This window comes from Cydia fagiglandana, chromosome 3 (genome assembly GCF_963556715.1).
Source record: "Cydia fagiglandana chromosome 3, ilCydFagi1.1, whole genome shotgun sequence".
Lineage (NCBI taxonomy): Eukaryota > Metazoa > Arthropoda > Insecta > Lepidoptera > Tortricidae > Cydia > Cydia fagiglandana.
In genome coordinates, this window is record NC_085934.1 from 1,111,435 (window position 1) to 1,134,375 (window position 22,941).

Here is a 22,941-nt window from a genome sequence, read left to right on the forward strand (position 1 = left end):
ACATACAAAATTACGCCTACATTTAAATAAGACGACGCGTTTACAGAGCCTGTAATCAAAGCTGGTAAACAAAATAATAGTCATCTTTATTATCTTTTTCACTTATTCTTTATCACTAATGGTACATAGCTAAGTGTAGATGAAATGAATATAATGTCAATAACTACCAATCAGCGACATTAATCCGCTAATAACCTTCTTGCTGTACGTACTGGCCGCTGAGAGTTTGCGGTTCATATTTGATTAGAATATGACTTGGACAGGGATAGGTTTATGCCATACATTGAAGAACCAGTCAAATAATTCACGTATAATAATTTAATGCAGATTAAAAGATAACTATACTGGGTCAAGCAAATCTTGTCAGTAGCAAACGGCGGCAAATTTGAAAAATCGCGGGTTAGCAACACTGTGTTCTAATAATTCGAAAATCGCGTGTCATCTGTGTTTTATCTGTGGAATGTGGATCGCGAATGACAGCCATCATCTTGTTTGTTTACAAATGGTTTACAATGTTTACATTCTGAATCGATTCTATTTCAAGAGATATTTCTGCTGTGTCACCATTAAATACCAATATATTAAATAAGACTGTGCTTAATTAAAGCTAAGGTGCCTACAATGCCTACAGTACCAACTGAGAAATCTAATAAAATATGAAAATCCAGTATGACATCTACCTGCTGAAGCAATGATTTTATTCATACATTCTTGTTTAACGGCATAGTCCACTTACAATTTTATTTTGAGATCTTCAAATTAGTTAATCATTTTTATCAACATCACACACTGCTTTTAAATTGTCCGTCCATACGTATTAATAACAATTTCAAACATTTTCAATAGAGAATCCGCGAGTGACAATTTGAATTGACGTACGTGACAAGGCGCGCTCAGCGGAAAAAAAAGTTTTGTTTCGATGTACATTGTACATTGCTGCTTTTCTTAGCGCAATACTACTCTTTGAGTGTTGCCCTACTTTAGTTTGCTTTACATTGCTACTGACAAGATTTGCTTGACGCACTATAGTTAAAATGTTGTTATGAAATGACAGACTAACTCAACATAAGTAAATATGTATATCATTGTTGTGTAAATGTATTCCGCTATAATAAGTATTTTGTATATTTTATTATCAATCTGTATGGCAGTGCGAAGTCACGTTCAGGTATAGTCTGTCCGTTTTTCTAAGATCAAGTACGCCATTGTAGCATAGAATTCGGTCTGGCTATACAGCCTGCAAAATTTACATGGGTACACGAATCGGGTCAAAAATGGCTTGAGAGAGAATCGACATATATGTGACGGTAGAGGGTGGATTCGAATGATCAACATTTTCAGATAATGTGTGTATTTGTTAAATTAATTCAGTGGAAGTGTATCTACATATAGGAGACCGGGTATGATTATCTCACGAGTTATATCTCATGAATAGAACATATTCTAGATATCTTTCCAGGCATCCACTTAATTTCATGTCTCTCTAATTGGACAGCTTTTTTCCATAGTTCTCTGCGAATAGCATCTTGTGGGAATCTGAATGGAAAGTAATGTAAAATGATAATATCAAATTTGATTATGAATTTGAAAGAATGAGGTAGTTTTTTTACAGCTCCGTCTCATGAAATAAAAAAGGAAAATACAAATCTGTAAGAAAGAATTCATTACCTACTACATTTATAATTATATAGAAAATACCTAAACCAAGCACAAGTTAATAAAATAGTCTACTTCATTTGGCATAACACCATCCCTATTATCCTTGCAATTTAAAAAGTCGTATATTGTTATGAAAGTCGTATGCAGTTGTTACATTTTAGCTTAGCACGGCAGTATTGAAAACAAATCGTCATGTTTATTCAAAATTTTACTGAAGTTATCTGTTTACTACAAGTGAAAAGTGATTCCACTATCCTTGGTATGAACTAAAACAACTTCTACACTACTTCACGACACATGAAGACATTTTTAATTACAAAAAAACGTTGTTTTTATAAATCAATTTAGCCATCCGTCACTGACTGTCATCTCGGACGAACTGAAGTTGCGAATCGAATAGTTTGTAAGCACCGCCTACAATCGAATAGTTTACGTTGGGTCATAACTGAGCGGACAGAATACTTCCATGTATATCAGTTCGCTGGCTCAGAATGAGCGGAAAAAATATTTAAAAATTTAATACCATTTAAAATTGGATGAGAATTGAATTCAGAATTGAATTCTTTTGTTCCGTCCGATTTTTAGGCAAAAGATTTTTAACCATATTTCGTTCACGAATGATTTCATATTTAACCGGTATTTTTTGAGCCCTTTTTAAAAATGCATGCATTTACTTGTATGATACATGAAGCACTGTTTAGCTAAAATATCATATTTCAGATATAAATCTAAAGGATATCGGGTGCGCAACGAGCCATCCCCAACTTCGAACCGATCCCATCTGACTCCCATGGGTCCAGAGGTTTCGCTTAAGCGATTTCTTTTGATCGAAACAGGTTATTTCGTACTTGTACAGTCACCTGCAATAATATGTTACACAAAGAAGACCACAGTAATATCTGACACGATCTTATTTATAAGCCATAAGATCGTGTCACGTATTTTTGCGGTCTTCGAAGAGATTCCGCACCGTCAGCGTATCTTGAGCAGCGGTGTGGATGCCACGCAAAAAAACCTATACCTACCTGTAAGTAGTACCTACTATGCGTCACTTCGATTCCGTACCGTCACCGTTTTTTAAGCAGCAGTATGGTCGCACATTCAAACGGTAGATCTGTAATATCTGATTTGCGTCATCGTGCGTCACAGATGCAATGATGGAAACGTAGGGCTTCAGATTGCACTAAAGGTCGTGTAGTTGCATTATCAGCTGAAATATGTGACGTTCCACGGCAAAAGGTACCTTATGGCGGCTGGCCCTTACGTCGCATAGCGCCGTAATATTGGAGCGGCGTTAATAATAGCGTAAGCGCCAACCGCCATAAGGTACCTTTACCCGTGGGACGTCACATATTAATAGGTTTTAGATAAGATGACCCAGACTCAGACTAATCTAACTCTGCATGATATTTGCAATGATTAAGTGTCTTTCTTAGAAGGATCGCCTTTTTCTCATATAGACACAGCTGTCACAGAAAATCGTTGTACCATCACGCTCCGCGATTATTGCGCCGTTTAGGGTCCTAGCTAAATTGGTTGTTCAATACTGACTATACTACTACTACTACGTACTACGCTATAGAATTTCCAATGTAGCAAGAAACCTCCCGTGTGGTGACTGTACCTTTGGCTTACACGGACTCTACGAGTAGCCCTACCATTATTCTGTGGTTAATTAAACCGTATATAAGTCCATTTAAAATGTAAAACGCTAAAGAAACTGTTGATGAAAAGGCCCGCCCTTGATCCCCTCTAATTATTGTCCTAAACGTAGCCATTAATTTTATATGAAAACATCCACAACGCCTAGCCATCTGTTAAAAGGTTCCCATTTTATACACGAAGCTAATGGCGCCACTGTCGCAAAATATAAGCCAAGTCCTTTGAAACCCATGAATTCAGTGTTTTAAAAACAACGAAAGTGAATGTAAAATTGAGTGACTTCGGATGTTTTTGAATTAAAAAGCAGTTGGTCTACTATTTGGTCGTCGGCAAAGATAAATTGGTTTTCAAGTAATTAATTTATCCGGAGGGACAATAAGATTCGTGAATGTTGATAAATACACTTTTGTCGCAGTTTTGTTTCGGTGTTCGGTATTTGTGAGTTAATGGAATTTGTACGCTGTGTTTTTTTGCGCGGAGTCGGTGAATGATAGCTTTTGTACGTTGCCGATATAAATTGAATCGATAGGTTTGAATTTGAATTGAATGGTAGTTTGTTGATATCTACTTTTTTTTTCAAAAACTGTAAAGTCCTTTTTAGGGTTCCGTAGCCAAATGGCAAAAAACGGAACCCTTATAGATTCGTCATGTCTGTCTGTCTGTCTGTCTGTCTGTCCGTCCGTATGTCACAGCCACTTTGTTCCGAAACTATAAGCACTATACTGTTGAAACTTGGTAAGTAGATGTATTCTGTGAACCGCATTAAGATTTTCATACAAAAATAGAAAAAAAAACAATAAATTTTTAGGGTTCCCCATACATAGAACTGAAACTCAAACATTTTTTTTTCATCAAACCCATACGTGTTGGGTATCTATGGATAGGTCTTCAAAAATGATATTGAGGTTTCTAATATCATTTTCTTCTAAACTGAATAGTTTGCGCGAGAGACACTTCCAAAGTTGTAAAATGTGTGTCCCCCCCTCTGTAACTTCTAAAATAAGAGTATGATAAAACTAAAAAAAATATATGATGTACATTACCATGCAAACTTCCACCGAAAATTGGTTTGAACAAGATTTGGTAAGTAGTTTTTTTTTAATACGTCATAAACCGTAAACCGCAATTTTATTGTGTTACTTGCTGTTACGGAACCCTTCATGGGCGAGTCCGACTCGCACTTGGCCGCTTTTTAAGGTATAATATAAGCATGCATGTGATGATGCGACGTGCTGGTTGCGAGATAGTTAGTGTTGTATTGGTGTTGTTTTAGCTGGTCATAAAGCATTAACCACTATCGGATATTGACCCAGAAAATACAACAAAAAATCTTCCATTGATTATATGCTTGAGGATGTAATAATGTACTAAGTAACTTTCCACTCAAACACGTTTTGATAAGGTGTTGTTAAAAAGTCAGTAAAAATACTCTAATTGAGTCGCTTAACTTCAAACTCGGGTAAATCCATCTGTCAGATTATGCTATTTTGGTATTAAGAAAAGGTAATAGGGTAGATACAATACAATACAATACTCTTTATTGCACACCTCACATACACGTAGTTTACAATAAATGGACAATAACATAAACAAAGACAGTAGAGGTAACAACAGGCGGTCTTATCGCTTAAGAGCCGGGTAGATATTTGCCGAAAGGGTCGAATGGATTTACCCGAGTTTGAAGTTAAGCAACACAATTTCAAGATAAGAAAACGTAGTAACTACAGAACTAACCTAGATTTACACACTACAGTTACTACACTACTACAGTTTAAAGTGTTAAAACAAACATAATAATTATTGTTTACAATACGGTTACCTTGAAATGTTTCCCTTACGCAGACTGATAACCCACGCGCAATAACACAAAATATGCAAACCCGCACCCGCAACCCAAACGGACTTGGCCCGTCTCTAGATAGTGCACACAATTTCAGCAGTCCTTCCACAGTACCATAGCCCACACTGTTAACTGTACATCGGTGGACCTTATGCCTTTTGTATTAAGGTCCACCGATGTACAGTTAGGAGCTTAGAGGATATAACCAATGGAGACGCCATGTCTAAAATTTTCGGGACAGAATAGTGTGCCGTTTTTTGCGGGGGAGGGGCACATCAAATGTATAGGTACGTCATGTCAGATAAACGTCAGTCCATACATATGGTTGACATGTGGTTGACCATTAGCCGCCTATTTTCGACAGAGGGGAACGCCTGTTAATGGCGGCTCCTAGGAGCGCTGCTGTTTGTACAGTCGCCATCAGATATATCGAAGCGGCTAAGGTTCGCACAAATATCTGAACACGCCTCTATTGTCAAGACGCTAGAGCGCGCGTTCAGATATTGTGAACACCTTGGCTGCTCCGATATATCTGATGGCGACTGTACAAACTGAAAATATGCGGACGAATTGATAATGCGTTGAATAATTTTACGGTTTCAGACTCACTTGTTTTTTATTGAGAACTTTAGAGTCACTCGCGTGTGAGTCTAATCCGTAAAATTATTCAATGTTAGTATATCTCACATTTACTTAGTTTAATTCGGACAAATGCGTTCCTATTATTATGCAAATTATAATCAACCATGTCGATTTCCAAACTGCATGCACAACGTATATTCAATAACCTCGAATTTGCATTGACGTAAGAAATAGAATAGAGATACGTAGAATAGAGATAACAATTCTTTAAAGTATACCTATGCTTAAGCTCTCAGCTCTCCCCTTAGAGCATTTAGTAACTGCTGGGGATGTCAACGCTGTCATTTTCTTTACGAAATAGTCGGCTCGATTCGGGAAATGAATTAGAGATTCACTAGATATGAAATAGTAAAGATATGTGACGTATTCCACGGCAAAAGGGCCAAAAGGTACATTATGGCGGCTGGTGCTCACTGCTTACGTCGCATAGCGCCGCAATAATAATGGAACGGCGTTAATAATTGCATAGTTTGCCGGTTTTGCGGAGGAAGGGGACGTCAAATGTATTGCTATTTCTACATGATTTGTACGGTAGGTAACGTAAAAATAGCCATGTCAGTCCATACAAAAGTTTGCACAATCGTGCAGTTTTTTGGCAGAGTGGTAAGGTTTTTTAATGGCCACTCCAGTTATTAAATGCCAAAATAAGGCTCTCCCCTCTCCCTGATTACGAGTAGGTACATTTACATTATAATTATTACGTTGTTGCATAATTATTTTCCCACTTTGGAATAAAACTATTTTTTTGTAATAATTATTTATTGAAACAATTAATCGACAATATAATCACCATAATTATCTAGAAAGTTTCAATACCCTTAGCCCAGAATGAAAGTGACTGAGAGACAAAGAAGTTGGCAAGGTAATTTTTTAGGTCGTAGGAATTTTCGAATTTCTTTTTACGAAGATGCTGTTTCAAATCCCGAAAAAGATGATAGTCGGAAGGTGCTAGATCAGGGCTATAAGGCGGATGAGGTATTGTTGTCCAACCGAGCTCCTCTAGAAATTTACAGGTCATTTTCGCCGTATGTGATCTTGCATGATCATGAAGTAATGATACTTCGAGACGGTTTGGCCTTTTTTCTTTAACAGCGTTCGCCAACTTCTGTAGTTGATTCACGTAGACTTCGGCATTGATAGTCTGATGGTCGTCCATCCAGTAACTCCTACAACAATATTCCATGCGAATCCCAGAAAACTGACAGGAGAAGTTTCTGGCCATGCGGATTGCTTTTCGTCTGTGTTGGTGGCCGTTTATCGGAAGGCATCCAAAAGGCTTTTCGTGTAACGTTCTCGTACAAGACCCAGGACTCGTCTCCAGTGATGATCGACTCCAGGAAGCTCTTTCTTTGGGGGCGCAACAGCAGACTTTCACAAATGTTGACTCGTAATGCATGTTGAGCATCGGTCAAAGCATGAGCCTCATGCCTGACATGTAAAATTCTGTGACTTTTACCAATAAAATTCTGATTCTGATTCTGATACAGGAACAAATATCTGTATCATTATACAAATAAATGCCCTTACTTGTATTCGAACCCAGGACCATCAGCTTCGCAGGCAGGGTCACTACCCACTAGGCCAGACCGGTCGTCATCGTCATCGTCGGTGGTCCATTCTAAAAACTTTCAGTGTTACCTACCTATGAAGTAGGTACCTACATTATGAAACATTCATGAAAATTGTGACAAAGTAGGTTTCCATGAAAGTTTCAACAAAGCTGATCCGTTACGGCGACTAACTGAGAGCCCAGTGGCGTTTTTAACAACTTTTATAACATACACTCTAGACGAATGAAAACGGGTTACTTTGTGTATAGAACTACATATAAAGGAACCTGATTTTGTTGCTTTTAGGTGTAGTCAAGGCATCTTTCTTTTTTGGTTTAGAGTTGGAATGTAGTTTTCCCCCTTTCGATAAAAAGTTAAATAATATTTTGTATTAATGGTTATGAACATTATATTATACCGGGTGTGGCCTGTAATATGAGCAAAAAATTTAACTGTAGGCTGTACTCCTCATAGTGACCAACATTTGTTCAGCGGCTTTTAAAAGTAACTTATGGTTTAAATTTTTAATATACTTTAAAGTTTATTATATGACGCAATGTATTGCAAATTTTGCTATGTGTAAGGCGTGACAAGCAACGTCAATCACAATGATATGGCGTGGCGATGGCGTCCATTGAACATAATATTGATTTTGTATGAAAAAGAGGGAGTCTAAATACTTCATAATTTTTAAAAGTTGTTAAACAAAAGTGTCACCGTTTGAGGGGTACAGTCTATGTTTTAATTACTTGCTCGTGTTACGGGCCACACCCGGTATTTAAGCTAAGCCTATTTTAACTAACACCGCTGTTATTTAGTCGTAGGTTTTAAAATTTTGAATATTCATAGGCTGTTTTTGAATACACTGTGCCCGATCCGGATATAACCGGCTGGGGATTTATGTCCGGGCCGGTTGTAAATAACGACCGTCACCATTGTCACGGGTTGTTCATAAATTAACATACAACAGTTAGAAGGGACTCGTACAGTCGCCATCAGATATATCGGAGCGGCCAAGGTGTTCACAATATCTGAACGCGCACTCTAACGTCTTGACAATAAAGGCGTATTCAGATATTTGTGAGGACTTTGGCCGCTCCGATATATCTGATGACGACAGAAGATCATCCGCGCTCTTTGGTGACAACCGTCCAAAACATGAATTAAGGTTATTCAGAATAAAATTTGACAATAAGTCCCTTTTGGTCCCAAATTTTAAAGCTCTAAGGAAATTGAACTTTACGCATATGCACGTAGGCCCATGTTGGTCTGTGGTCTGTGACCGAATAATCCGTCTTCGACGTTGGACCTGCGGTGCGAATATATCGGTCATTGGCGTTCAAAAGGTTAAAATGTATGTGCTGTGTGCTCGACTGTGGAGTTACTTTTACGGCTATATTAGGACACGCTAATTAATATTTGATAAAAGATAGAATCAGCGATAGATACATTTTTTCTCAAGTCGTAACTTTTTATTTTTACGAAGGTCACAAGTGACAATTAAAATCGTGTAACCTCATACTCCCAAAAACAATTACAATGAAGTTTTTTTTAATTGGCTGCATTTTTGGTCTATTCCATGATTTTGGCTTCAAATTTCATAGAAAACCAAACTCAGCTTCCAACATTTAGAAAAAATAAAGAATTGCGTTCATAAGCGAAACAGCCGACAGATACAGTCGCCATCAGATATATTGGAGCAGCCAAGGTGTTCACAAATATCTGAGCACGCCTCTATTGTCAAGGCGTTAGAGTGCTTGTTCAGATATTATGAACACCTTGGCCGCTCCGATATATCTGATGGCGACTGTAGATAATAGGGATATAGGGAAGTACTCATATTAATACGCAATACGACAACTCGCGAATGAGATCACGTATCGTATGTCATATTAAGTAGCCTATATTTTATCGTACGCAATCTTCCTCGATTTGTATTAAAACATCCTAAATACCGTAGCTATGCTGCGCATATACGTCTTTTAGTAAATTATTAGAAGAGAAACGTAATGCATTGCTTTCCGTTATCTACGTATTTTCTAGTGTTGTAACCAACATTTTTTTCAATTACTTTGAATACTCTGCTTTGAGACACAACTCTGTGTTACAGACTCATGTCATAGTCATTAATTTAAAATTCGAGTTCTTATAGGTATATATACTATATGTATAGTTTTTTGTAAAGACTTAAGTCTCGAAGTCATTTCAATAAGAAAACTCTCTAAGTATGTAGCTAGAAAAGTTTTCTAAAACACATCGTCTTCACAATTCACATGACATTTATGGGTTAGGACCTACCTAACCGTTAGGTACATATTATTCAATAACGCCTATCTTCCTTAGTGTTTATTTTGATAAAACTTACTATTTAAAAATAAAAAAATATACAAAGTCTTTTTAAATTACGAAGGCTCGAGTCCTTTTGAGTTACGCTTAAATACTTAATAAAGGACTCGACTAAGGACTAAAAAGGACTCGACTTGGGACTAAAAAGACTCCAAAGTTTTTTAAGCCATAGTCTCCAAAATCGAGTCAAATTTTTCAAATTTAGTCTCACAAGGCTCGAGTTCCTAGCAACACTAGTATTTTCCTTATTGCCGTTATTTCCCAGATAATCGGGATTGTATCCGGGAACCGCCGGGCATGAGTAACGTTGATAGATCGAGAAAGGGTTTCTTAACTAGTTCACAAATAAGTATTGTGTTTGTGGGTTATTTTTGGAGAGGGCAAAGGGCGAGAGCGGCGGAATATTTCAAATAATTAACAGTAAGACATATCGACCAGGATAATGAACCGATTGAACCGTGATTACCTTTTGTATATCCCGGTCGATATGTCTGGTAAATAAGATGTTAATAGTCAGCTACTTATGCATCTTGTTAATCTTTTTTGAGTAAAGAAATATAATATATCATGATCCATGCCTAATTGGTTCTTATGCGCATGCAGCTTAAGGACCTTTCAGATATGTTCAGTTCAGTTATGTTTCTTTATTGGTAAAACTAAAGTAAAATTGGTATGTACTGTTCCGATTGTTTGTGCTTACGAATAAATCTATTCTATTCTATTCTATATTATCATCTCACTCGTATTTAAAATAGGTCAGCAACAAGTATGGCCACATTACTTACCCCGTAGATAGTTGTTCCCGATGATAAGTTTTAAGAAGAATACGCTCTTTTAACAAAAATAGACGTTAGAAAAGGCGGCATAACACTGAGTTTGCAATGTCTTTAGGCTCTGTCCGCTTTCGATTTCGGCGGATGCGCGTTCACAAAACATTTTGGGTCCGATTCCCAACCAGAAATCCAGCAGACACTGTCAGTACAGAAATGTATTCTGCCTGTTATATTAGTTTGTACCTCAAGAAACGAACTTAAACTTATCGAAACAGACAGTCGTACGCTTCGCATTCCGACTGAACTAAGGGCTAAACTGTTTAAGGGCTTGACGTATGTATAACATCCAATTATAGGATATATTTCTGCGTTTTGTTGACTGATGTCGTACTGTTAAAGAAACTTTCATTTTTGAACTGGAAAAAATCGATTGCTATAGCCATAATCTAACAGTCTAACCGATACTGAGTTAACCCGCACTAAGTTCAGAATGCTTTTAATCGAACTATTGTTATGTTTATCTAGTCTGCCATCTTCTTAGACATTTTTAACTACTTATCGCCAGTAAAATTTGCCGTCATTTAAAGTATTCTAAAGAGGTTTTTTATTGGCTCCAGTGCCTTTACAAATTTTATAGCGTCGGTGAGCTGAAAAATAGCTTGCAACTTGATTACGATTCGTAGCCGAGCGACGGTGGCGACCGTTGGCTTAAGAAGTCGAGAATATTATGTATGATGTCTATTTGTATTTCATATAATATGTGTATGTATTTGTATAGGTATTCAATGTGACAATGTGAACGTAGGCTTCATAATGTTTTTTTCAACACTCATTTTTTCGATTAGAGTCACGCCGTGAAAAGTCTGCAGCGATTTTGATAGCCCACGCAGTGCAAGTGTCATTTTAAACGTCAAACTTCTATAAAATTATGATGATGAAATACTTACAGTTTACACTCCGTGGGCTATCAAATTCGCTGCAGACTTTTCATGGTGCGACTCTATTTCTCTGTTTCCGCTACCCAAAGGTTGTCTGGAAGAGATCGTTCCTTAGCGATAAGACCGCCTGTTGTCTGCCTCTAAATTTAATCAATTGTTCTTTTCTTTGTAACTTTTTACTGAGGTGTGCCAATGAAGAGTATCTATCTATCTTTCTATGAGCTTCAAATTCGTTGTACAAAAAAAACAATGGGTAAATGCTCAAGTTGTCAGCTATGCACCAGTGGTTAGCCTTTCTTAGTTATTTTTGGCTGTACTTATAGGTAGAATAGATTTTATAATGTTCATATTATCGTAATTAGGTATACATGTATAAAATATAGATTGAACATTAGCATAATATTTAAAAAAAAATATTGACATAAACAAAAACAATACTTTGAATAATTGTTTTCCATCGTACTTTGTCGGTAACGTTCCTATTTGTCATACTACTTCAGTCAACCTCAGTAGGTACTTTTTGTACCGCTGATTGAAATAGCAAGGCACGAACGTATTGCGTTTCCGTGAAAATATGATGGTCAATTATGCACTACAACTGTAATGGCTCCTCTACACGATGGGCCAATGCTGGCCACTCCAAGGGACGCATTTATTAGAGGAAGCAAGTGATATTGTTATCTCATTTTGCCGCGTGGCTGCGTCTCTTGGAGTGGCCGGCGTTGGCCCATCGTCTAGAGGAGCCATAAGCCCCTGCTCTCGGTAAGTCAGGACAATAACATCACTGAAACTTTACGGTGAAAAATGCGGTTCTTTTAGTTCACGAGGCAATATCGTCGAGGCAGATCGATTTTCCGTATATCATTGAATTTATACGGTGAAAGAGCAACATGAATAATTGAATATTGCAACACTAGATACTTTAAAACTGCAGTGCTCTCTTATCGCCACTTGAACCATCCCACTAACCCGGGGTTAACCGGTTAAACCGTTAATCTAATCTAATGTCAAATTGTAATTAGGACACCGCCCTCCCTTAGGTGGTAGTGGTAGCAGAATAAAAACAATAGCTGTGGCTTAAAATACAACTAATATTTCTTGAAAATAACAAAAAATAGAAAGAAGTTAAGTTTTACAAACTAATATTAACAAAAAATTGTATAAGTAGAGTAAGCGTTATTTTATTTTATTTGAAGGTACAAATTGGTGGACTACAATTTTAATAAAGTTTTAATATTTGTATAAGTTTCTTTTACGAAGTGAGTAAGCTAAAGCTTTTTTTCATTCCACCCACGTGTCTAATGCATTATGATATTTATGATGAAAGACATGTCACAATAACAATGGGATAGTCTTTGATGAGTCGAATAGGTACGTGTCACACATATAATACATGTCAATGTTTATTCCTTATGACAGTTGGGTATGATTGAGAGCCCGGAATCAACGGCAAACTTGGAAATTGATTTTATACATTCTGTGCCTAAATAACCTAAATAACTTTAGACATAAATTCCGCTATGTCATTTAAGTCGTAAATAATTGTAGGTTAAGAGAAAATACAATCTAACTGATGAAACAAAGTATGGACTGTGGACTTCTGTCAAAGTCGGTGCAGAGTTAGCTTGGACAGCCTTTAATTTATATTTTTCAAAAATTCTGAACTATTGTTTGTACCTTTTATTTATTTATTTTCCTTTACTTATTATTGGGTTATTGTATGTACTTATAACCACTAATCAATTCATTTTAAAAGACTGGGGTTCAGAAAAAACAAATAGAAAAATATATCACTTTTTCAGTTTTCACGTGGTCTGAAAACGCCTGTAATTATTATAGGAGCAATTTCAAACAAACAAACCAACATAATGTTCTATAACCATAGATTTGTGTAAGATTTATTATTTTAAACTACTTTTACGATTATATTATTTATTATTGAATAGAATTCACACACTTGGGAATACTGCTATAATATTATTATTTTTATCCAAAAAGGATCTGGAGAGCGATTTGAACTTTATAATCTTGCTATGAAACGATAGAGAATACTGCTGGAAGAGATTACTTTTGGCATTAAGTCCCCCTTTTGTATGATGAAGTCGACAAGTTTAAATCCTTTGTTCAAAAAAGAATACACAAATTACGGATATAATCAGATCTGTCAGCTGTCAGCAGTGACTATCTATAAAAAAAATACATCATCTAGATAATTATTTTTATGGGGGGGGGGGGGTCTGGACATCGGATGATGGTAGCATCACGTAGGAGGAAACGGGGTTATTCGAAGCATGCTTTTTGGATGACTTTAGGGGGGAAGGTCAAAAATCGTCAAAAAGAGATGACATAATTTATGGACAGCCCCCTAGCAGGGTACTGACTAAATATAAGAACTTATCCATAATGTAAAAAAACTGACAATCACAATATAAGATTTATTATTTAAAACTACTTTTATGATTATATTATTTATTATTGAATAGAATTCGGATGGCCAAATCATAATAATAAATCAATTCATGAAAAGAAACTATTTATCTATAAAAAAAATGAACAATTACTTAATTCGTTCCCAAAATTATCTTTCAAGCCTTTCCAGTAAGTATTCAAAAGGCTTAAATGGCATTCAACCCAAGGCCACCTCAAGGTCGTGTGTGCTACGCCGTAGCCGGGACTCCGTAGCACGTAGCAGCTGCAGCCGTAGCAATTTCCGGCGCTACGCTCCCGCACACCATCTGTACTGAAATGTCGTTTCGGGGATAGATGGGTCTGAAAGGTTTTATTATTGTTGTTAAACTTTTAGTATCGCACTATACCTATATGAATAATTCTGATAGAGTCTGTTCGGAAAGAGAAACGTCGTGGAAATAATTAGCCAAATAATTTTGATGTGGTATATGTACCTATATACGGCCTGATTCAAACTTTAAAATACGACAAAAATTAATAAAAACACTAATGAAAGAAGAAATGGATCGGATATGAAAAGGCACGTTTCTTCGCACAAAAACGTCACTTTTGACACTGACATATCCGATCCATGTCGTATCTTTAGCAAATTTTTGACGTCTCTTAAACTTCTAATCAGGCCGTTAAAGACCGTGAAATGATTAGGGAATGCAAATCGGTTATTTTTTGTATGGAAATAACCGCGGTTTCGGTTAATAACCGATTATTAGAAATGATTCAAATTCCTTAGAAATGATTCAAATTTAACGCGCTGATTGGTGCATGCGAAATGGAGTAGGTACCAGTTGCGTGACAAGCTGACGATCGTAAAATTCATATCAAAATCGTAACAAGTCGTTAAATCTGAATTGTGCTCCTAGTTGAGGCTTTAAACATTTTAATGGTAACATATTACTTATTTTACTTTTTATGGCGTAACCCAAACCCTTAATTTAAATAGAGCGATTAGACCGTTGAAGGATATCCCCCCCTCATCAATTAAAAGGGGGGTTGAGTGATCGTTAGCGCTCTAACGATAGGTGCCTTCATCAAGAACGTTTGTGACATTACCTCAACATGGGGCCCTTTTTTGGATATTTTTACTTCGTGTCATGGATACAAAATGGTCGAATTTGTGACATTTTGATGATTTTTGTAGAGAAAATTTTCATAAATTTAATGACTAAATTACTTATCAACACTTAGGAATGCTGTTATAATATTATTATTTTTATCCAAAAAAGATCTGGAGAGCGATTTGAACTTTATAATCTCGCTATGAAACGATAGACGGCCCGATTCTAACTTTAAGATACGTCAACTAATAGATCTAGAAACGATATGGATTAGATATGTTAGTGTTAAATGTGACGTTTCTTCAAACAAATACGTCACTTTTGACACTGACACATCTAATCCATATCGTTTCCAGATCTATTAATTGACGTATCTTGAAGTTCGAATCCGGCAGAGAGAATACTGCTAGAAGAGATCAAAAGCAATCTCTTCTAGCAGTATTCAGCATTAAGTCCGTCTTTTGTATGATAAAGTCGACAAGTTAAATCCTTTGTTCAAAAAAGAATAAATTATTTATATAATCAGATCTGTCAGTTGTCAACAGTTAACTATCTATAAAAAAATACATCTTCTTCTTCCTCGCGTTATCCCGGCATTCTGCCACGGCTCATGGGACGCTGGGGTCCGCTTTGACAACTAATCCCATGATTTGACGTAGGCACTAGTTTTACGAAAGTGACTGCCATCTGACCTTTCAACCCAGAGGGTAAACTAGGCCTTATTAGGATTAGTCCGGTTTCCTCACGATGTTTTCCTTCACCGAAAAGCGACTGATAAATATCAAATGATATTTCGTACATGAGTTCTGAAAAACTCATTGGTACGAGCCGGGGTTTGAACCAGCGACCTCCAGATTGCAAGTCGCACGCTCTTACGGCGGCTAGGCCACCAGCGCTTTAAAAAAAATACATCATCTAGATAATTATTTTTAGGTGGGGGGGGGGGGGGGGTTGGACATCGGATGATGGTAGAATGACGAAGGAGGAAACGGGGTTATTCGAAGCAAGCTTTTTGGATGATTTTAGGGGGGAAGGTCAAAAATCGTCAAAAATAGATGACATAATTTATGGACAGCCCCCTAGTAGGGTACTGACTAAATATAGGAACTTATTAAGAACCAGTGTTGCCAACTCGGATTTTGAAAACATGCTAGACTAATGTCTAGATTAGGTATGCCAAAATTATGCCAAAGTTTTTAGAAATATGCTAAGAAACAAGGTTATCGTGCCATACTTGCCATAGAAAATTAGAATTTCGCGCCTTTTTCTATTGACGGTAGACTGGCTTTTTCCACATGAGGCGATGGCGCATATTGTTGCTGCCAAGTTGGTGCAAACTTGGCTTAGACTAAATTATGCTAAAAAATATGCCAGATGCTAAATGGAAAATTTTGGTGCCAAAGCGGGTGAATATGCCAGATCTGGCATCATTTATGCCAAGTTGGCAACACTGTTAAGAATATCTTTAAACACCATGGCTGCAACAAATAAATGATTATGATATCAAAACCTTTGAACTGGCCTCCTATTATTACTCGACTGTCCAAACAAAAAGGGTGTATTGTTTATTATTATTACTTACTTACTGCTGTGGCGCGACGCGACGACCCGAAGTAGACCTTGGCCTTCGACACCAAACACCGCCATGCTTCTTTATCCAAAACCGTTTCTGTCCAGTCGACGGCTCCGAGTTTGCTATAAAAACCTTTGAATTGGCCTCCTGTTTATTACTTGCTTACTGCTGTGGTACGACGACCCAACGTGGATCTTGGCCTCCGACACCAAACACCGCCATGCTACTCTGTCCAAAACCGTTTCTGTCCACTCGACGGTGCCGAGTTCGTTAAGGTCTTTTTGCGCTTTGTCTCTCCATCGCATCCCTGTACCTGCAATAATATGTTACAATACGAAGGCTGCAAAAATATCTGACTATATCTTATTTGTAGAGCCATAAAGAGTGTGTCACATATTTTTGCGGCCTTGGAAGAGTAACATATTATTGCAGGTGACTACAATTAGATTGGCTTGTAATTTCCATGTACTCGTCGTACAGTCAACAACAGAGCTATGAATACAGGCAAAGTGCAAAAAATATGTATACACTTTTTTTTTATTATGAATGGGCTTACTCATGGCCACAGACTAGCCGAGGCGTAGACGTGGCCTACGATGGAGCGAGCTCGCCCAGAAGGTGCCTGTTCACTCTTGATTTGAAGGTTGCCGGGTTATAAGAACACGGAAATATAGACGCCGGCAAGGAATTCCATTCCTTGGCAGTGCGCATAAGGAAAGTAGAAGCAAAGCACTTCGTGCGAATTGGTGGAGTAAGAACAAGTAAGGATGGAAACCGGCCGTGCTACTAAAAGTCCGATGGTAGAATGGGGACGGTGGAATAAGCTCGTGTAGCTCTTGGGCACACTCCCCGAAGTGCAACCTGTAGAATACCGACAGGCTACCCTTAATTAGGCGACACGACCTTAATGTACAGGCAATAAAATACTGTATACATATTTTTGACACTTTGCCTGTATTCATAGCTCTGTTGTTGACTGTACATCCTGTTGCGACTGTGTAATGTTTTGTCAATATTTACATTATTTGACACTATTAACGGATGTGCTGAGTTTAGGAATTTTTGTTGTTTGAAGTTATTGATTGTTGGTTATAAATTAGACATTTACTTAATATGAAGTAAAAAACAACATGCAGATTATTCTGAGTATATGATTTGAAACTGATAATTAATGATGTTTAAAGTTACTTATTAGACTCCTTATAATTCATCCCTCTGTAGAAAACTCAAAAATATAAAAAACGAGTACTTGTGAGTAAAGCTACAAAAAGAAACTTTAGAAGATCTCGACTCATATCAATATACAGCGTGTATATTTAATATTACCTCAAACCGTAAACAAACGTAGTCTTGGTACTATGTGCCGATAAGCTAAATATTTAGCTTACTTATACTTACTTACATGAGTCTTGGCCTCCAATAAAAGAGCAAGCCACTTTGCTCAGTCCAGAGCGGTATCCCGCCAGCTTTCGACGCCAAGCTCACAGAGATCTGCCCAACGATATTTAGGATGAGTGGATGACCAATAGGACAGCATCCAGTTAGTCTACCCATATACCCTTTTGGCTGCCTGATCTTCAACCATCCTTTCGAGCTACATAGATTTAGCTAGGAGTATTTTTAACGTGATAACGTCTTATAAATCGATGAACACCGGTAGCATGCACGAAAAAGTGTCACGTTGTGGACAAATCTCCATGGTAACGTTGTGGACAGATCTCCATGGTAACGTTACGGACACATTTTCTATGACGTTATCACGTAAAATTATCGTCCGTAAACCGACTTTACAGACAACCATTTTTATAAAATACCTACTTAAAACTTAAACTTAATCGCTACAGTTTCTCGTTTTCTAATAAATAATTCAACTTTTAAAATACCAACATACCAACTCTACTCCGCTGTCACACATAACAACACACACACACACCTACAAACACAATACAGCCTCTACGGTATGCTGTAATTAATTTAAGTCTCGCCTCGAACGGGAATACTTCCTAAATTAGTTTCCCGATGCCAAGTTTTTGCAAAGTTTTCCACTACATAATTAGTAGGTTATGCAACACGGTGTATATTATCATCTTCATCATCTTATTCCTTTAAACAAGCAATTCTTGTATATTATATTTATTTATATACAGGGTGATTCAGGAGACGTGAGCAGGACTAACACTGCGCATTTCGTAAATAATAAGCAACTGTTTCGTATCAGTATTAGTGAGGTTAACGTTAATTTTCTAGTCGTGATGAAAAAAAAAAGTTATTATTTTATTTACGACATGCATGGTCACCCTACAATTAGAATACTAAACTACCGATATTCTGTGTCAAATTGAATGTCATCACGGTCTGGTTACTTTCGAAAACTCGTATCTCACTCAAGTTTGACAGTTTATTAACTTCGTAATCATAATGCTGTCATTACGGTTAAAGAGGTTTTATGTTTATTAATTAGGTTTTGTAGGGTGACCATGATCGTAGGGAATTAAATTTGCCCTCGCCAAAAAGTTAAAAAATAGGATAAAGTGTGGTTGTTTCATCTAAATACGACGGTGATCGATCAATTATCAGCTACTGAGTGTGCAGGATTAGTCCTGCTCACGTCTCATGAATCACCCTGTATTTCGGGGATCTCGGAAACGGCTCTAACCATTTCGATGAAATTTGCTATATGGGAATTTTCGGGGCCGAAAAATCGATCTAGCTAGGTCTTATCTCTGGGAAAACGCGCATTTTTTAGTTTGAGACAAAAACGTCACTTTTGACACTGACATATCCGATCCATATCGTATGTTTAACAATTTTTTGACGTATCTTAAAGTTTGAATCAGGTATGACGTTTCCTTTACGACGAGTCATATAAGATTAAGATGTGTAAATTGGATTAATAAAGCAATGAGAAAATTTCTCATTTTATGAGGAAGTACAAATAAAGAATAATTTTTCATAATCTTAATATGATAAGCTTGATGTGATTAACCTTGTTCTTGTTTTTTATCCAAATAATATATGTACCTATATTAAAGGATACGCGTGACGTGACGATAATATCTAAGGAATTATAACTATTATAATGTAGTTGGACGAGAAATGTATGGAAATTTTTGGAAACTTTTTTCCCCTTGAGGATCGAAAGAGCTCGTGATTATGCAGAATGAAAATTAAATAAAAAATCACTAATTTGAGAGAACAGTGTAGTGTATAAATAAACTGGTCCAAGTAGGTAGAGTCAGACCAAGAAAAGTCTGCAACGATTTTAAAATCATACGCAGTGCATGAATTATTTTAATTAATATGGATTTCCGCAAAGTACTTAACGCCTGATTCTATTCACTATATACGTCATAATTTCGCAGAAGTTTGACGTTCAAAATAACACTTGCACTACGTGTGCTATCACAATCGTTGCAGACTTGTCTCCGTCTGTGCGACTGTAATCTACCTACTACAATCACGCTATAATATTTATATCAACGTCATTGTGGTTTAACTTGGAAACTTACCATTCACAAAAGGTTTGCGATTTAATCGCGCGGTTAACACAAATATTTTACCAAACATGAAACTTAACACGTTGTAATAAGGAAACACGTGTATACATATTATTGAAGCGTGCGAGGAAATCCCGGTGAGCAAAGGAAAACAGATCAGTCGTCGGCCGACCGCCGCGCTGGACACGCGTCGCGTTGAAAACAAAAAACGCGCGAACCGACAATAAATCTATTTATTTAAATTATTAGGCTTATAAAGCGACAATAAAATTGTAACTAAGGTGCCAAAATACGACAATAATGAGTGAAACTAAGATGGATGTATGCGGGAGCGTTATGGATGGCGTAAACGAGAAAGGGGCGAATTTAGAATCCCCCTCGAAAAAAGTTGAATACAAAGTATCCCCTACTAGATATCTTATGTTGGGTATATTTGTGTTCTATTCGGCTTCCAATGCTTTTCAATGGATACAGTATAGTATAATACAGGACGCGGTGGTGAAGTATTATGAGGTTTCCAGCATCACCGTGTATTGGACGTCCATGATCTACATGATTACTTACATTCCGCTGATCTTTCCGGCTAGCTGGCTTTTGGATAAAACTGTGAGTTTTTAGAATTTAAATCCTACTAGTATAAATTCAAAAACCAAATATTAAATAAATATTTACCGTCTATACTAGACAGTCTACAATCTAGATGATCATCGAAACATTAAATAATAAAAAATAACCAAGATGTCAGACTAGGAATTTACCTATGAATATGATTATAAAACTGAATGTTACGTTCGAATATTGTAAACAAACACTCAAACATGCTTTGACGGGAAATATTCCGCAAGAATATCAGTCAAAAGTACGATTATTTACAAAAAAAAAACCGGCCAATTTCTACTTATTAATAAAATATTAATTTTCGTGACAACTTTATGCTGAAACCTATTTTCCCTGTGAAAACTGGATTGAGAAATTGTTTTTACTCGATAAAAAACATTTAATAGTTATTTACGATACACATGCGGAAAAGAGGACCATATATGTACTGTCATCATCATTGGCCTTTACATCTTCTTCAGATGTTTATTACAGCTGCTGTGTATTCCGAGAGTCGCATCTTTTCTTGTGACTGAACAAACCATGCGGGCTCTGCACTGCTTCCCGCAACGGTACTGTAAATAGTTATTTGTACAACAAGAGATCAAAGTTTGATATTTCTTCGAGTGCTTACTTTGAGTCCCGTGCAAGCGAAAGATTCTATATCTAATTTATAATTTAGAATCTTGAGCGTAGTAAGGGATTCAAAAGCGCACGAGATGTAAATAACTTTGATCTCGTGTAGTACACAAAATTTTTCACCCTAAGCAGTGAGAACATACCTAGAGGGACAGAGATAATAGAACCCAAGTATATCGAACTTGTATTAGACCCCGCATGTTAAAATGACATCTGACTATAAAAGTCACTTGAATGACATTTTGTCTCACTCAGTGAGCAAAATGCGATTTTACTCACTCATACTGTCTCACTAAGTGAGCAAAATGCGATTTTGCTCACTGCGTGAGACAAAATGACTCAATGAGCAAAATCGCATTTTGCTCACTGTTTTTAAGAAGCAAAGTACCCTTGGTCGAGCTGCTGAGGTGAAAAATTTATTAAACATGTTACCTACACAAAGCGCTAAAAACTCTACAACTTAACGACTACATTACAGCCACCGCATCATGAAATCAATCTTGCCTTTTACGGTCCCAACGGAGGCATTTAAACGCAGGTTACATTAAAGACCTGTCATTCATACTATGCATGTTCAGACACCATATAGGTACTTGCTCATCTTTGCCTATTATACCAAACATTGCCTAAGTTGAATAAACAATTCTCTACCATACAGCTGGTAGAGTACCTACCTAAGTACTGGCTATTAACTAACTAATTATCATGAGGTATACCTAATACAGTAAAGCATAATATGTATTATATTTGCGTGAATCTTTTAGCCTTAGCGTAATTTATGCTCTGCATAATAACAAGGTGTTGACAGATGTAACATTTAGCATTTTAGCCTTTAGGTATTTTATAGTAGAGTCAGACCAAGAATAGTCTGCAGCGGATTTGATAGCCCACGCAGTGAAAGTGTTATTTTAAACGTCAAACTTCTATGGAATTATGACGTATAAATGAAAAATTGTCTTCGCTTACCCCGATTAGTCACTCATGGAATAAAATTATTGAAACCGATTATATACCGTATATTGAATTCATACTACATCCCGACGTTTAATCCGTTTCAATAGTTTTATTTCATAGCCTTTATAGTGTTTTTATTACGATTCCGTACGTCAAAAGGAAAAAACGAAACCCTTGTAGGATCACTAGTGCGTCTGTCTGTCTGTCTGTCACAGCCCATTTTCTCCAAAATTACTGGACCAATTAAGTTGAAATAATACAGTTCTTCACCTATAGATGACAGGAAAACCTATTAGAAATATGCAGTTAAGCGTGAGTCGGACTAATTACTTAGTTTTTGAAAGGAAATTCACTCACGTTTCACATATAAAAAAAATACATTGTTAAAAATAGTGCACGGAACCCTTGGAACGCGAGTCCGACTCGCACTTGACCGGTATTTTTCTTAGTAGAACATGTTTAGAGTTAGACCAAGAGAAGTCTGCAACGAGCTATTTATACGTCATAATTTAACAGAAGTTTGACGTTGAATATTAACACTTGCACTGCATGTGCCGTCAAAATCGTTCCAGACTTCGCAGAACTCTAATTCTACTAAAAACTAAACACTATAATGGTTAAAACACTTTTGCACCTTTGGATGCACCTGTTTTGTAACACTATTTTGTATTTTATATGACACATACACTTGAGTTAGTATCGAAATAGTTATTTACGATACAAGTGCGGAAAACAGAAAATTCGAAA

The 22,941-nt window shown here is 36.8% G+C and overlaps 1 protein-coding gene across 2 annotated transcripts in view; it reads left to right on the forward strand.

Annotated features, from left to right (window-relative positions):
• The window catches only part of LOC134679811 (uncharacterized MFS-type transporter C09D4.1), a 90,245-nt gene that overhangs the window by 10,106 nt on the left and 57,198 nt on the right, over positions 1 to 22,941 (forward strand). Inside the window, exon 1 of one of the 2 annotated variants that reach the window (XM_063538712.1) lies at positions 20,177 to 20,610. The exons of the other annotated variant lie outside the window; for it this stretch is intronic. Coding sequence (XP_063394782.1) covers positions 20,305 to 20,610 — 306 coding nt within the window. The 5' untranslated portion in view covers positions 20,177 to 20,304. Of the gene's footprint in view, positions 1 to 20,176; positions 20,611 to 22,941 lie in introns of those variants that run through there. 2 annotated transcript variants of the gene reach the window in all.